At 34.5% G+C, this 16,367-nt stretch overlaps 1 protein-coding gene across 4 annotated transcripts in view; it reads right to left on the reverse strand.

The window, feature by feature from the left end:
• Positions 1 to 16,367, reverse strand: part of VPS13A (vacuolar protein sorting 13 homolog A) — a 204,021-nt gene that overhangs the window by 44,987 nt on the left and 142,667 nt on the right. For all 4 annotated transcript variants that reach the window (XR_008426793.2, XM_024555661.4, XM_045191605.3 and 1 more), the window contains exons 54-59: positions 14,628 to 14,860; positions 11,457 to 11,610; positions 10,808 to 10,954; positions 10,521 to 10,602; positions 9,618 to 9,687; positions 8,453 to 8,558 (exon numbers count right to left, since the gene is read on the reverse strand). Coding sequence is in view for 3 of the 4 variants with exons in the window: in XM_024555661.4 (XP_024411429.2) it covers positions 8,453 to 8,558; positions 9,618 to 9,687; positions 10,521 to 10,602; positions 10,808 to 10,954; positions 11,457 to 11,610; positions 14,628 to 14,860 (792 nt within the window). In the remaining variant the exon portion in view is untranslated. The remainder of the gene's footprint in view (positions 1 to 8,452; positions 8,559 to 9,617; positions 9,688 to 10,520; positions 10,603 to 10,807; positions 10,955 to 11,456; positions 11,611 to 14,627; positions 14,861 to 16,367) is intronic.

Raw genomic sequence — 16,367 nt, forward strand, 5'->3', positions numbered from 1 at the left:
CCACTCATGGAGTAAAGGCTTACTTCAGTGTGACCACCACTAAGAGTACTGAGGTTCTGATCACCCTTGCCCCACCCCAAGCTCCAAAGCTCTGGGTCAGAGATTTCACCTGGGAGAGAAATAGTTTTAAACAGATAGTTCCTAATGTCTTTGAAATGACTTCATTTACAACAGTGTGAAGAAGTTCAAGCCTAAGAAGGCTCTAAAACAGTGATTTTCAAAACTTTTCATCTCATGGAACACATGAACTAATTACTAAAATTCTGTGGCATACCAAAAATATACTTTTGCCCATCTTTTAAAAATAGGTATAATTTTAATTCATTCACACTGAGTAGCTTTTCTTGTGTTGGCTGTTGTCATTTTTTAAAATTTGGCAATCTAAGGGAAAAGAGATAGTGCACGTTTGACTAAACAGTCAGGTATTGTGTTTTTAAATTCTTGGGGCTCACCAGTGTGCTGCAGTACATTGGTTGAAAATAATTGCTGCTCTAAAAAATGGTGGATGTTCCTCAACATAATAAAGGCCACATATGACAAATGCGCAGTCAACATCATATTCAATGGGCAAAAGCTAAAAGTGTTTCCTTTAAGATCAGGAACAAGACACAGGGATGTCTGCTTTCACCACTCTTATTCAACATAGTACTGGAAGTCCTAGTCACAGTAATCAGACAAGAAAAAGAAATAAAAGTCATCCCAATTGGAAAGGAAGAAGGAAAACTGTCATTATTCCCAGATGGCATGATATTGTACACAGAAAACCCTAAAGACTCCACCAAAAAAACCTACTAGATTTAATAAATGAATTTGGCAAAGTAGCAGAACACAAAATTAATAGTCAGAATTTGGTGGCATTTTTATATACTTATAATGAACTATCAGAAAGAGAAATTAAGAAGACAATCCCACTTACTACTACTACAACAGCAACAAAAAAATAAGGTACCTAGGAATAAATTTAACCAAGGAGGTAAAAGTTTGTACTTGAGAAATTATAAACCTAAAGAAAAACTGAGAAAGATACAAATAAGTGGAAGCCTATACTGTGTTCATAGATAGGAAAAAATTAACATCATTAAAATGTCTATACTACCCAAAGCCATCTACAAATTCAATGCACTTCCTATTAAAACACCAATGGCATACTTCGCAGATATAGAACAAATATTCCAACAATTTATATGGAACCACAAAAGACCTGAACAACCTCAGCAATCTTGAGACAGAAAAACAAAGTTGGAGGTTTCACACCACCTGATACCAAACAATACTACAAGGCTATAGTGATCAAATCAGCATGGTACTGGCACAAAAAAAGGCATATAGATCAATGGAGCAAAATGAATAGCACAGAAATAAACCCACACCTTTATGGCCCATTAACATTTAACATAGGAGGCAAGAACATATAGTGGGGTAAAGACAGTCTCCCTAATAAATGGTGTTGGGAAAATTGGATAGATACAAGCTAAAAATCTGAAACTAGACCACTAACTTATACCACATACAAGAATAAACTAAAAATGCATTAAAGACTTAAATGTATGTCATGAAACCATAAAGCTCCTAGAAGAAAACATAGGCAATGAAATCTCAGACATTTCTCATAGCCATATTTTTTCTGATATATCTCCTTGAGCAAGGGAAACAAAGGAAAAAAAATAAACAAATGGGATTGCATCAACCTTAAAAGCTTTTGCACAGCAAAAGAAACTAGCACCAAAATGAAAAGGGAACCCATTGAATGGGAGAAAGTATTTGCCAATGGTATATGATAAGGGGTTAATTCCAATATATATAAAGAACTTATACAACTCAACAAGAAGACACAAACCAATTAAAAAATGGGCAAAGGACCTGAATAGACATTTCTCCAAAGAGCACATACAGATGGCCAATAGACATATAAAAAAATGCTCAACGTCACTAATCACCAGAGAGATGCAAATTAAAATTACAATCAGGTATCACCTCACAACAGAACAGTTACCATGAACAAATCAACAAACAAGTGCTGGTGAGGATGTGGAGAAAAGGGAACCCTCATGCTGCAGCCACTGTGGAAAACAGTATGGAGTTTCCTCAAAAAATTAAAATGAAACTATTTTTACCCAGCAATCCTACTTCTGGGAATGATTCTAAAGAAACCCAAAACATGAATTTGAAAGAATATATACAACCTGTGTTCATTACAGTGTTATTTACAACAGCCAAGAGCTGGAAGCAGCCCAAGTGCCCTTCAGTAGACGAGCGGATAAAAAAGCTGTGGTGCATTCACACAATGGAACACTACTCGGATGTTAACAAAAAAAGGAAATCTTACCTTTTATGACAGCGAGGATAGACCTGGGGATTATTATGCTAACTAAAATAAGCCAGTTAGAGACAGATAAATTCCATATGATCTCACTTATATGGAATCCATTATTTTATTGATGAACAAAATAAACTGATGAACCAAATAAAACAGAGGCTTGGCACATGGAATAGACTGACAGTTATTCCATGTCACAGGGGAGGAGGTCAGGGGATGGATGAAAGGTGAGATTAAGTGCAAAAAAGTTTGTGCGTGTGTATATCACAGACAGACAATAGTATGGTGATAACCAGAGGTAGGTGGGGGGTAGGTAGAGGTGAGCAAAGCAGGGAAAATGGGGACAGAAGAAGATTTTTCTTGTGGTGATGGCTGCATGATGCAGTGTACAGATGATGTTTTATTGAGTTGTACAACTGAAACCTGTTTGGTTTTGCAAACCAATGTCGCCCCAATTAATTCAACTGAAAAGAAAAAGAAAAAAATGGTGGATGTGTGGTGAAAGGCAATTGGGAGGAAAATCCAATATTGATTCAATGAAGATACAGGCCAGCCTATAGTATAGGCTTGTTAGTCTTCATACACAACTGGGTAAAGAGACAAGCAGAGGAGTGCCCCTGGGGTCAGAACAAATATCAAACACTAATCATCAGATCAATTTATTAAAAACTAAACAAAACAAAATTTGATTGAATTAGCATATAGAGTAATTTATACCCTAAGGCATTTTGAAAAAAAGCAATGGTTGATGCTTAACAACAGGAAGCACAGAGAGTCCCAAACAAGTTGGACCCAGAGAGGATCCCACCAAGACGCATCATAATTCAAATGCCCAAGGTTAAAGATAAAGAGAGAATTTTAAAAGTAGCAAGAGAAAAGCAGAGAGTTACCTACAAAAGAATTCCCATTATACTGTCAGTTGATTTCTCAAAAGAAACTTTGCAGGCAAGAAGGGACTGGCAAGAAGTATTCAGTAATGAAAAGCAAGGACCTACAACCTCAATTATTCTATTCAGCAAAGCTATCATTTAGAATGGAAGGGCAAATAAAGTGCTTCCCAGACAAGGTAAAGCGAAAGGAGCTCATTATCACTAAGCCGTTATTACATGAAATGTTAAAGGGACTTACTTAAGAAAAAGAAGAGGATCAAAACTATGAACAGTAAAATAGCAACAAATTCACAACTATCAGCAACTGAATCTAAAAAAAACCCAAACTAAACGAACAACCAGAACATGAAGAGTATCATAAATATGGAGATCATTTGTAGCGATATCAGCTGGGAGGGGAAAGGAGGATAAGAGGGGAAAGGTGCAGGGATTAAGAAGCATGACTGGTAGGTACAAAATAGACAGGGGCATGTTAAGAATAGTATAGGAAATGAAGAAGGCAAAGAACTTATATGCATGACCCATGGACGTGAACTAATGTGGGGGGGATTGATGGAGGAAATGGGGGTACCAGGTGGAGGAGGGCAACTGGGGAAAAATGGGACAACTGTAATAGCATAATCAATAAAACATATTAAAAAATAAAGCATATAGGTATTAAACTTATGAGAGGATATTGAATCTCACAAATAGTAAATTATTTTAAACAAAGAAAAACAACAGCTTGGTGTGGGCATGGAAATAGATGAATAGAGCCATGCCGAAACATCGCAGGGTAACTGTGGGTATCCCAAATATTTGCCTCCCTGAAGAATAACATCTAAGACTAAACACTGAAGGGAAAGGTAGGGGTGTTGGCAGGAAACCTTACAACAAAATAATTCAGCCACTGAATGAATAAATAAACTAATAACAACATGAGCTTTGGGGGAGGGGGACCTGGACCCACAGTTGTTACTGTGTATTATCTAAAATGTCCAGTTTCCCACCAAAAACTGAGATACGCAGAGACATAGGAATGTATGTATGACACACACTAAAAAAAGCAGGCAAAGAAACTGTCTGTGAATGAGTGACCAGAGTGGATTTAAAAGAAAAAGACATCACAGAAACCATTATAAATATGTTCAAAGAACTAAAGAAAAGCATACTTACAGTAACAAAGGAAAGTATGTCAATAATGTCACATCGAATAAAAAATATCAATATGGAGAGAGAAATTATATAAGAAAACCAAATAGAAATTCTGGGGTTGAAAAGTGTAACAAAAATAGAAAATTCACTAGAAGGACTCAACAGTGGATCTGAACTCGTAAAAGATATTTAAATGCTTCATTATATGCTAAATTAAATGCTTCATTTCGTTAGTAAACTCGGAGATAAACTGTTACAGATTAAACACTCTGAAAAACAGAGAAAAATGAATGAAGAAAAATGAACAACCCTGGCTGGTGTGGCTCAGTGGATTGAGTGTGGGCTGCGAACCAAAGGGTTGCCAGTTCATTCCCAGTCAGGGCACATGCCTGGGTTGTGGGCCAGGTCCCTAGTATGGGGCGCACGAGAGGCAACCTCACACTGATATTTCTCTCCCTCTCTTTCTCTTTCTGTTCCCCTCTGCCTAAAAATGAACAAATAAAATCTTTTTTTAAAAAAGAAAAATGAATAGACTCAGAGAAATGTGGGACATCATTAAGCATACTAACATATGCAATATGGAAGTATCAGAGAGGAGAGAAAAAAGGAGTATAAAATATTTGAATAACAGCTAAAGACTTCCCAAATTTATGAAAAAAACACTAAACTAGGGAGCTCAATGAACTCCAAGTGCAATAAATACAAAGATGTCCACAAACAAATGCTGAAACTCAAAGACAAGGAAAAAATGTTACAAATAAGAAAAGTGACTTATTACATACAAGGGGACCCCAATAAGATTGACAGTTGGCTTCCTGGAAAAAACAAGGAAGCAAGAAAGTAGCAGAATAACATATTCACAGTGCTCAAAGGGGAAAAAAAATACTGTCAACAAAAAATCCTATACCTGGTAAGGCTACTTTTCAAAATGAAGGGACATAAAGATATTCTTAACTTTTAATAAAACTAAGATAATTTGTTGCTAGTAGCTCTACCTTACAAGAAATTCTAACAGAAGTTCATTAGACTGAAAGCAAGTGATCCCAACTGATAATCAGAATCCAAACTAAAAAACAAAAAGCACTGGTAGGGATAAGTATATAATTGTAAAAGACAGTATCAACACATAATCTTTTCCCTTTCTTGTCTTAACTAATTTAAAAAGCAACTGATTAGGTAATGTATCAGTTGGGCCAAGCTCTTATGAATACGAATACAAAAAATCCTCAATAACATGCTAGCAAACCAAACCTAGCAAAATATTTTTAAAAAATTATACACATGACCAAGTGGGTTTTATTCCATTTATACAAGATTGTTTTAGTGTGCAATGTAATAAAATATATCAATAGAACAAAAACCAAAACCACATAATAATTCCAACAGACGCAGAAAAAGCATGTGACAAATTTGATCATGCTTGGTAAAACTGCTATAAAAACTATAAATAGAAGAGAACTCAACCTGAAACAGAGCATCTACAAAAAAAGTCCACCATCAACATTAAAATTAATGGAGAAAGACTGAAAACTTTCCCTCTAAGATCAGACACAGGGCAAAAATGTCTGCTCTTGGCACTTCTAGTCAACGTTGTACTACAGGTTCTAGCAGGACACTTAGGCAAGAAAAAGAAACAAAAGGTGTCCAGATCAGAGAGGAAGAGGTAAAACCACCTCTGCTCTCAGAGATGATTTTATACACAGAAAACCCTAAAGATCCCACAAAATAGCAATTAGAGCTAATGTATAAGTTCAGTAAAGTTGCAGAATACAAGGTAAATGTGAGAAAACTATTTCTTTATACTTCAATGAACAAACCAAAAATGAGTAAGAAAACAATTTCATTCATAGTACCTTAAAAAGAATGAAATACTCAGAAGTAAATTTAACAGAAGAAATACAAAACTTGCATTCTGAAAACTATAAAATACCATTGAAAGAAAAGAAGGAAGATCTACATAAATGGAAAACACCCCATGTTCAAGGCCTGAGAGGCTTGAGACTGTTAAGATGGCAATACCCCTTAAATTGATCTCTAGAGTCAAGGTAACCCTGGTACAATCCCCAACTTCTCAAGAAGTTGATGAGCTGACTCTAAAATTCACATGGGATTGCAAACTGATCCATAATAGCCCCCCAAAATCTTGAAAAAACAAGGTATGAGGAGTTACACTTCTCAATTTTAAAACTTACTATAAAACAACAACAATAAAGACAATGTGGTATTGGCATAAGGATGAACATATAAATCACTGGAATAAAATCATATATCTATAATCAACTGATTTTTGATAAAGGTATCAAGGTCATTAATGTAGAATGAATAGTCTTTTTAACAAATGGTACTGAGACAATTGGAAAGCCCAATGCTCAACACCGATGTATACCCTTACCTCACACCATATACAAAAATTAAAGACCTAATTCTAACAGTTAAAACTTTAAACCTCTTAGAATATAGAACTAAATTTTCATAACCTTGGATTTGACAAAGGATTCTTAGAAATGGCAGCAAAACATGATCACCAACAAAAAACAGTTTGGGTTTTACTAACATTGAAAATTTTTGTGCTTCAAAAGACATCAAGAAAGTTAAACAAAATACAAATAATGATAGGAAAATATTTAAAAGTCATGTATCTGATTCCAGATTTGTATTCAGAATATATAAAGAACTTATACAATTCAATAAAAATAAGACAACCCATTAAACAATAAGTAGCAAAGTATCTGAATAGACAGTTCTCCATAGAAGATACACAAATAGTCAAATAAGCATCAAAAGATGCTCAATGTCATGACTCATCAGGTAAATGCGAATCAAACCCACAATGACATACTACTTCACACCCACAAGGATGGCGAGAATGAGAAGGACAGATAATAACAAGTGCTGGTAAGGATGTGTTTGTTGAAATCAGAATCCTCACACATTCTGGTTAGAACATAAAATGGTCACTATGGAAAACTGCCTGGCAGTCCTAATAAGATTAAACATGGTTGTTATGTTCCTAGAAGTTCCACGCCTAGGTATACATCCCAGAGAAATAAAAACGTATGACCAGATAAAAGCTTGTACACAAATACTCATTGCAGCATTATTCATAACAGCCCAAATGTGAAAACACCTCAAATGGCCATTAACTGATGAATGGAAAAACAAAATGTGGCACATCCATGCAATAAAATGTTACTTGCTTATAAAAAAAATGAAGTACAGAAACTCTCTACAATATGGATGAACCTGAAAAACATTATGGTAAGTAAAATAATCCCATCAGAAGAGACCACATAGTGTAGTAGTCCATTAACATGAAATATCTAGAGTAGAAAACCTACAGACAGAAAGTATAGTAGTGGTTCCACTGGGCTAGAACAGTTTCCTTTTTGGGTGATGAAAATGTTCTAGAATTAGATAGTGGGGTGGTTGTTTAACTCTGTAAATATACTAAAAACCACTGAATGAAACACTTTAAATGGGTAAAATATATGGTATGTGAACTATATCTCAATAAACTTACTAACAGAAAAAAGTTTATTTGCCCTTATCCTTTATCCATGTAGTTTGTCGTATCTTCAGAATTGTTTCTATAAGGGTAGCTGAAAAAGACAACATACGTGACCCACCCTATTATTGTGATTTTATAGCCTTCCCATCAGTCACAAATAAGATACTGCCTTTAATTTGCCTTATCCCTTCTTCTATCAAATATCCTGGTCATTTCCAAATTTCTAAATTATTAATTTAAACAAAAGTAATCCTGGACCACAAAATAGGAAAAAATAGTAATGTGAACATGACTGATTATCCTCTTCCTCCTAGTATTGGGCCTCCTACTAAACTTTCCTTCTATTTGCTAACTCTGACTTCTATTTGCAAGACTATTTTGGCTTATCTTGCTTCTATACAGTTTTGTTTAAAACTATTCTTAACTAGTCTTCTATAATCAGAAAATAAGATTTCTACCAATGTACTTACCACAGCAGCATAATTAAAATTATATTTTAAAATAAAACAAAATCATTTTAATACTTCTAAGAATTTATAAGGATATTTTTCTTATTCCTCTTTCCCCAGTCTCTCCCATCAACGTTAATACTGTAAGTCTTACCTCCGTTTTTTCAGTCACTTCGGCTTCTGTCATGAGTTCTGCTAAAGCATAGACAAACCCAAGGTCTAACCTGAGATCCATTTCCTGGATCAGCACTTTGAAGTACCTATATTACAAAATAGAAAACATTAACGATCATCAATTAATAAGTTATTAAGAAAATTAGATGAGAAAAGTGTAGGAATAAATTATTCTTCTAGAAAGACGACTGTCGCAGCAAGATTGCTCATAATAGCAACAAGTGCAGCATGACAATGACTGTAGGGAGGCCGTCTACAAGCAAACCGTGGTGGTGGTCAGTTAACACCGAGTGACGGTGACTAAACTCTAGCTACATACAACAAGATAAATACATTTTAGTAAAAAGTTTAATGCAAAAAGCAAGTCCCAGCGGTATATGTACAGTATGAAATTTTTTTCTAATTAAGGGGAAAAGGGAAAATTAAGAAGAATAATGTTAGGTACACATATGCAATACAACTATAATTTCAAAAGCAAGGGAATAAAAGTAGTGTTTTTCTTGGCGATAGGGCAGGGAAAACAAGAGAACGGAGTAATGCATGGATGGGGCTTTCTGTAAATGTTTTATTTCTTGGGTGGTGAGTGAATTTGAAAATACTCTTTCTTTCTTGTTTCTAAAACAATATGCATTAATTAGAGAGCTTATGAGAAAAAAATAAACAAAAACAAAAATAATAAAATGCCCATCATTTTTTGAAGATTTTATTTACTTATTTATTTGAGAAAGGGGGAGGGAGGGGGAAAGAGAGGGAGAGAAACCTCAGTGTTTGACAGAGACACCAGTCAGTCGGCTGCCGCTCCTACATGCCCAGAGTAAGGACTGACCCTGCAACCTAGGCACGCGCCCCGGCCAGGAATCGAGCCTGAGACCTTTAGCGTTGCCGAACCAACTGAGCCACACAGGTCAGAGCAAAACGCCCCTAATTTAGAAATGGCTATTGTTAATATCCAGGTATATTTCATTCGGATCCTTCTGGTTCCCCACGACTATAAAATCATTGACTTTTTCTACGATCTTTACAATTTAGTATTTTAAACTTCAATCTTTTACTTGTCTAAGATTTACTTTTTAAAGAGCACAACTACCTCACATATTTCAATCAAACACTGAACACACACACCGGACGTGGATTGAGACACTCACTTAATGCGCGATATCTGGGAGTGCCCTGCAGATCTCATGACAATACAGACGTCTGTGAAGGGCTTCGGTGCTGTAAAGGTCAATAGTGTGGTCAATCCCAGAATGCTTTAGACGAAAGATAATAAGCATTTGCTTGCAATGTAATGCACATCACAATGACCAACTAAATTATTTACTCAATTACGAGTATCAATTAAAATTACTAATATTTGCACAATCCATTACAATCTTAATTTCAGACTCCCGGATTGTTTTTGTAAATTATCTACAGTCACTGTAAGGATTACCAATCCTTTAAATTCATAATTTTAAATTAGAAGCAAGCATTAGAAGCATCAGGGAAACTGTGAAAACACAGATTTCGGGATCTTGCCCTGGACTTCTAGATGCAAGGGCTTGGGCATGTCTACTGGTCAAAAAGCTTCCTAGCAGATTACGAATATTCCTTAGATAGCTCAGAGTCAGTGGTGTGGAGGTGGGGGTGGAAAGCAAAAAGAGGGGATGGGAGCAGGGTAGTGGGATGGGAAGAGAAAGCGAGGAGAAGAGAGACAGCAAAGAAAGAAAGTGAAGGGGAAGAAGAGGAGGGAAGGAAGGACCTGTCAGTCACTGTCCTGTGGAAATTACAGGACACTTTCTGTGGTCAATGAACAGTCTGAATTTCAGCTTCGCAATTTATTCAAAGGTCCCAGTGGCTTTTAAATCAGAGATTTAAAATTTATAGTTTTTAAAAATTAACATTTCTAAAAATTTAAATATATATTTCTACTTAATCTTTTCTTCAGTATTTATTCAGTTTTGTTGAAGTTAGCTGAGTAAAATGGTTTCATTTCATATTTCTTATAGTAAAAAAACCCAAATACCTAATAGTACCATATATATTGCACTCTAGAAATATAAACAAACCTGAATCCATGGTGACCGACTTGGGAGGTCTAATAGGATAAAATACAAATGGAAATATAGCACCATGTATCTGGTTTTGGATCTAAGAAAATTAAAAAAAAAAAAAGTCAGTATATTCAGATGTTACTTACAGAACCTGACTAGAATAGCAAGATTTAAGAAGTAGAAGGAATCAAAGAGTCTAGAACCACATTGAAAGGGAAGGGCTAACGAAAACAGACCACGGGAACACATTAGTTTACTGCTCATTCCTTTAGAATATAATTTGACAATCTTTTCAAACTCACCTGTATTCTATAAATTTGAATTCTAAATGATGACTGGTGTGCAGATGTGTTATATTCCACTTTTAATGCTGGCAGATAATTTCTTCGTATAGCTATTTCATGTGGTTGCAGAATTTTCATGTTACTACCACTAGGTGTAAAGACAACCTGAAAAATATGCCATCCCCCCAAAACATAGAATTTCTCTTTACTCATAATTCATCAGAATTAGACATCTGTACCAAAATACTTTAAATATTAATTAAAATAACAGGCTAAACATTTGGTTAGGTTCAGATTGAGATTTTTATAGCCCCCATCTATAAAATTCAAAAAACTACTCAGATATTCCTTACAGCGTGGTTGTACGACTTTTTATGTAAATTTACTAAAATTTACCACAAACAAGTGATAAAAGATAAAATAATATCTTAGAAATAAAATAAATAAAAAATAAAAGGCTACTGCCGTGCTAACCAAGGAACAGATAACTTGCATCTCAAGAGAAGTCTGAGTTTTTAATAGACAACTATTTAAAATATTTTGTTTATAGTATGTGTTACAGCATTCCTTGTTTTATAAAAAAATAAGACTTTCCTTAAAAATTCACTAGTGATTAATTATAACAGATAAAAATTAAAACTTCATTATCAGTACTTAAAAATATTACCGGAATATTAGTGTCCAACTCAAAAACCTTATCTTCTGAAGGTGAAGATTCAATATATTCCTTAAATTCTTTCTCTAACTTCTCAGTGTGCTTTATACTCATTGGCTTCCATCTTGCCTTCTTCTTGGGCTTTGTCTCCCAAACCACATCAGAACTTACATATGAAAGCAAAAATCATGGTACTAATTTATACACATTTACATTTTAACTGGTTTATTACATGAATTACAAAACCTTGAGTAAAAATTTTGCAATATCCTCAATAAGCAAGCACATTACAAGTTTAAAAACATGAATTCATTCAAACAATCTTATTAAATTGCTACTTATGCCCCATTGTAGGTGGTAGGAATACTGTCAGTAAACATCTCTCCCATTCTGAAGCTTTATTTTAGCTGAGGACATAAATATAGTAATTGAGCATACTTTAACATATTAGGAGGTGAAATTATTTTGAAAGAAAAAGAGTAGGGTAAGGTGGATATGGAATATTGATATATGCAAATTTGTGGGGTTGCAGCATTAAAACAGAGTAGTCAACAGGGCTTTAGAAGCCCAGGGCTTTGTCGTAGACGATTTCAAGAATCTTAAAGGAAATTTACCCAGAAGACAATAGGTGAGCATTTCAAGCAGAGGGACCAGGTAGAGCCAAGGCTCCAAAGCAGAGCACATGTGTAGTGTATGAAGAGGAGGAAGCACACGGGCATACCGAGAACACAGGAAGAGCAGAGATTAAGTAAGACAGATTGTGAGAGGCCAAATAGTAGGAAAGTCTTGTAGGATATTGTAAAGACTTTGAGTTTACCTCTGAGATGAAGAACTACTGATCGATTATGAGAAGATCAAAGACATGATCTGACTTAACTGTTGTTAGGAATACACTGCTGGGATGGGAGAAGAGATAAGGGGATAACTGCTAGAAGCAGACAAACTTGTTAGGAGTTCAATTATAGTAGCTGGGGGAGAAATAGTGATGGTGCTGCCTAGGATGATAACAGTGAGCCAGTGGAAAGTGGCCAGATTTTATGTGTGTTTTGCAGGTAGTGCCAGCACAGAACTTCCAGATGGATTAGAGGCAGGGTGGGAGATAAAGAGATGAATCAAGATGACTCCAAAATTTTTGCCCTGAGCAACTAGAAGGATGTAGTCATCATTAACTTCAATGGGGAGGCAGGTTTTGGTAGAAGATCAGGCATTGGGTATTAAACGCATAAAGTTTAAGAAGTCTCTTAGGTATCTGAGTAGAAATTTTGTGTAGGCAGTTGGATATACAAGCCTGGAGTTCAGGGGGAAAAATCTGGCTGAAGGTGTATTTCTAGAAAATTCTGACACATGTAGTACTTGAAATCACAAAACTTCTCAGTGGAGAAGACAAGGAACCAACAAATGAGACTGAGAATGTTGGACAGAAAGAAAAATCAAGATGGGAGGAACCTTAAAGTCAAGTCTAAGAAGGGATCTGTGTTAAATGTCATGACTTTAGGCAGAAGGGGAAGTGGTTGGTCACAGTGCAGTTAACCCGGCTGGCAATACACTGGTCTCTAGGGTGATTTCGACACCACTGGTGGCACGGTACATTGAGAGCAAAGGCCTATTTGGAATGGTTAAAGGAAAAATGGTTAAAAAAAGATCTGAACATAGTGAATATATCTAACTTCTGTAATGGACAACACTTTTGGGCAGTTTGGCTATAAAAGGAAGCAAATAAATAGGTAGTAGGTAGCAGAGAAATCAGGTTCAAGAGAATTTTTTTTTAGGTTGAAAGAAATAACACTGACAAGAACAATCCAAAAGAGAGCCAAAAATTGTTGATATAGGAGAAAGAAAGAAGAGAATAACTGTACTGGTGTCTCAAGAGGTAGGAGGGAATAGAATACAATGCAAAAGTAGAAAAAACTGTATACATAGGAGCACGTATGATGTATCTTTGATAACTGTGGGGAAGTATGTCAACACAGTATGTAGGTAGTAAGTGTTGGGGGTAGGAAGCTGATATTGGGGGGTGCGTCTCTAAAAGTTCCTCTTTGAAAGCTTCCATTTTCTCAGTGAAGTGAATGCAAGGCAGTGAACTAAGGGAGGGAATCGGGGTTTAGAAAGACAAAGAATGAAACAGTAATATAAGAGGGACAGACAGCGAAAGGAACAAATCTAATTCATTGAAAAGTTGCTGAAAAAACTAAATATAGAATAAAAAAACCTATCCACATTCTAAACTACTTCACTCTTTCTGTTTTAGTATGTAAGTTATTTAATTTTTTTAGGCATTCTATTTGTTTACTTTCTAAAATTTATATTAACTTAATTAAAAGAAAGGTAGGAAATCTGTATTATTTATTTCCACTTCCATTCACACCACAGCGTAGGACATAATAGACTTAAAATCTGCTGCCTCCTGACATTTCTGTTGAAATAGTAAACACATTTTTTTAGAACAATAAATATTTTTACAAAATAGTGTTTAATAATCTGTTTAAAATGGATTCCATTCAATGAGGAGTCAGAGGCATTTCTAGATACATTTACAGAGAAAAACAAATTTAGACCTGTATTATATACCTTATATATATATATTTATCTAATAGTTTTAGTCAAAGGATTGAAACGATATTATCCTGGTTATATAGACTAGAATCCAGAAATGCTTTCAAATTAGGAACAAACATAAATTATTAATTTTATTTTGAGTTTTTATGACTAAGAATAGTAAAGGTATAGGGAAAGGAAAGGGTTTTACTAGGGATGACTTATATGGGGAATGATAAATATAGTATTACTTTATTATATCTTAAAGTACCAAGGTCAAAATAGAACATAATTGTCTTTACTCTCTGAGAAACTATTTAAGGAACATCCACAATGGACCCTGCATTGTGGTAGGATAACCTTATGACATGTTAAATAAAGTATACTTTTGGTAAGCTGAATAAATCTAAATTTTCAGAGAGCTGAGAGAATGAACAACATAAAGAGGGGTTTACAAATTTGATTTCTGATATATCTTTATCTCAAAGGGCAAAAAAAATCTCAAGTATTTTTAAATTAGCATTACCTTCGTATCAAGACTAAACAAAACGAAAAAGTTGAACTAAATTATTTTATATTTTACAGTCACCACCTCTTGATAATTAACAACTGATCACTTAAATTTATACAAATTTTAATGCACCTAACCTTGTAATGCCAATATAGGCTACTTCTTGCTTTGTGTAATTGTTGACCAGAGAAATTCCAACATCTTGTAACGCCAAAACAATTTCTTGCTCTGCTAATTCTGCTTTCTCATTTTCATATGTCACTTTAAATACCTTTGGATCTTCAGTGAATAAAATAATGCGCTGTAAGCCTTCAAAGAATGAAACTAAATAAATAGTCTTTTTTCCCGAATTTATAGCTGTCATCATATCCTAAAATAAAACCACCAAAAAAATTATTAAGAATTTGGTCCCAACCAACATGAAATCTAGAATTCACATTTAAAAAAATAAGCATAGTTATGGGACCTCCTTCATAGAGTTGAACAAACTAAATTAACTAATATTTGTATAATACTGGAAATGTACATAATTAGAATCATTTGATATTAGCTTGTGCCATTATTATAGTAAAGTTATTAGGAAGATACATCAATTGTTCTTTTATTTAACATCTCGATAAAATCTAATTAAATAGTCTTCCTGTGTAGATTTATCAATAACACAAAGTATTATGTTCTCTCCTTTATTCTAAGACTACCCAATATGTTACATGTTTCAGTCAGAAATTCGTATTTTCTTACAGGCTGAATTAAAGAGAATAAAACGTATCTGACATCTCAATTGTATGCTCTACAAAACATGGATATTCACCACAGGTGAATAATTCTGTAGGAAGTTCTTATATATAAGGACTGTGTTGACATCAGTGTCTTGAGGTTCAATGACAAGTTAAATATAGCAAATTGTAATAATTAACACAGTTATCCATAAATTTCTAGTTAAGTAACATTCTGATTAAGAAAAAATATACAATATACAGTCATGTTATAACCCACTGAAATTAAAAACCGGAGTTGCTACCATAAAACCAGTATCTAGGAAGAGTTATATTATTTATGATTCTTTCTATAATACATAGCAGTAAAATTACATTGAAAAATAAGAAAACTAACTTATTTTCAAATATTTCTGAAGTTTGGCAATTGCCAGAGTGAAGGGAGTTGAGGGAGAGGTAGAAGAGGGGAAAGGGGGATAGATGGTGAGGGAAGGAGACTTGACTTGGGGTGGTGAATATACAACACAAAATACAGATGATATATTTTTCACATGAAACCTACATAATTTTATTAGCCAATGTCATCCCAATAAATTCAATAAAAAATAAAATGAAGTCTTTCTAATATTCTGTAGTGGATTTCAGATTTAGCTTTTTCAAAATTAATTATCATTATGACATAAATATACAAAAATTACTAATCAACAGATAGAGTCAAATTAAGACATATTTTGAAAGACTAATAAAATTTTAATAAAACAACTTCTGAAAGCCATTGGAAATGTTACTGGAAAGTGTTTATGTACAATTTTATCATCATGAAAAAACAAATCTAAAATCACTTGCTACCAGAAATAACTTCTTTAGTGAGGAGACCAATAGGTGTTCCTCACACCAGTGAAAATGACCCAGGATGACTGTCAGCCAAGAGCTTATCTGTTTACGACGTGAATGCTGAAAGCACCTCTCTGAGCACAATTTACCTCTGAAACCTAATGGAAGCAAATAAGGATGTAGACAAAGACAGACTAGTTCTAGTGTTAAACATTCTTGGTTAACTTAAAGGTTGAACACTACTTTTAAATCTTTGGCAGTTTCTTTTACAAGTGTAAACATAAGACAAGCATTAAACTAGCATGGCTAAAAGAGAATACCATTAAA

The sequence above is a fragment of the Desmodus rotundus genome, chromosome 1, assembly GCF_022682495.2.
Source record: "Desmodus rotundus isolate HL8 chromosome 1, HLdesRot8A.1, whole genome shotgun sequence".
NCBI classification, from domain to species: domain Eukaryota; kingdom Metazoa; phylum Chordata; class Mammalia; order Chiroptera; family Phyllostomidae; genus Desmodus; species Desmodus rotundus.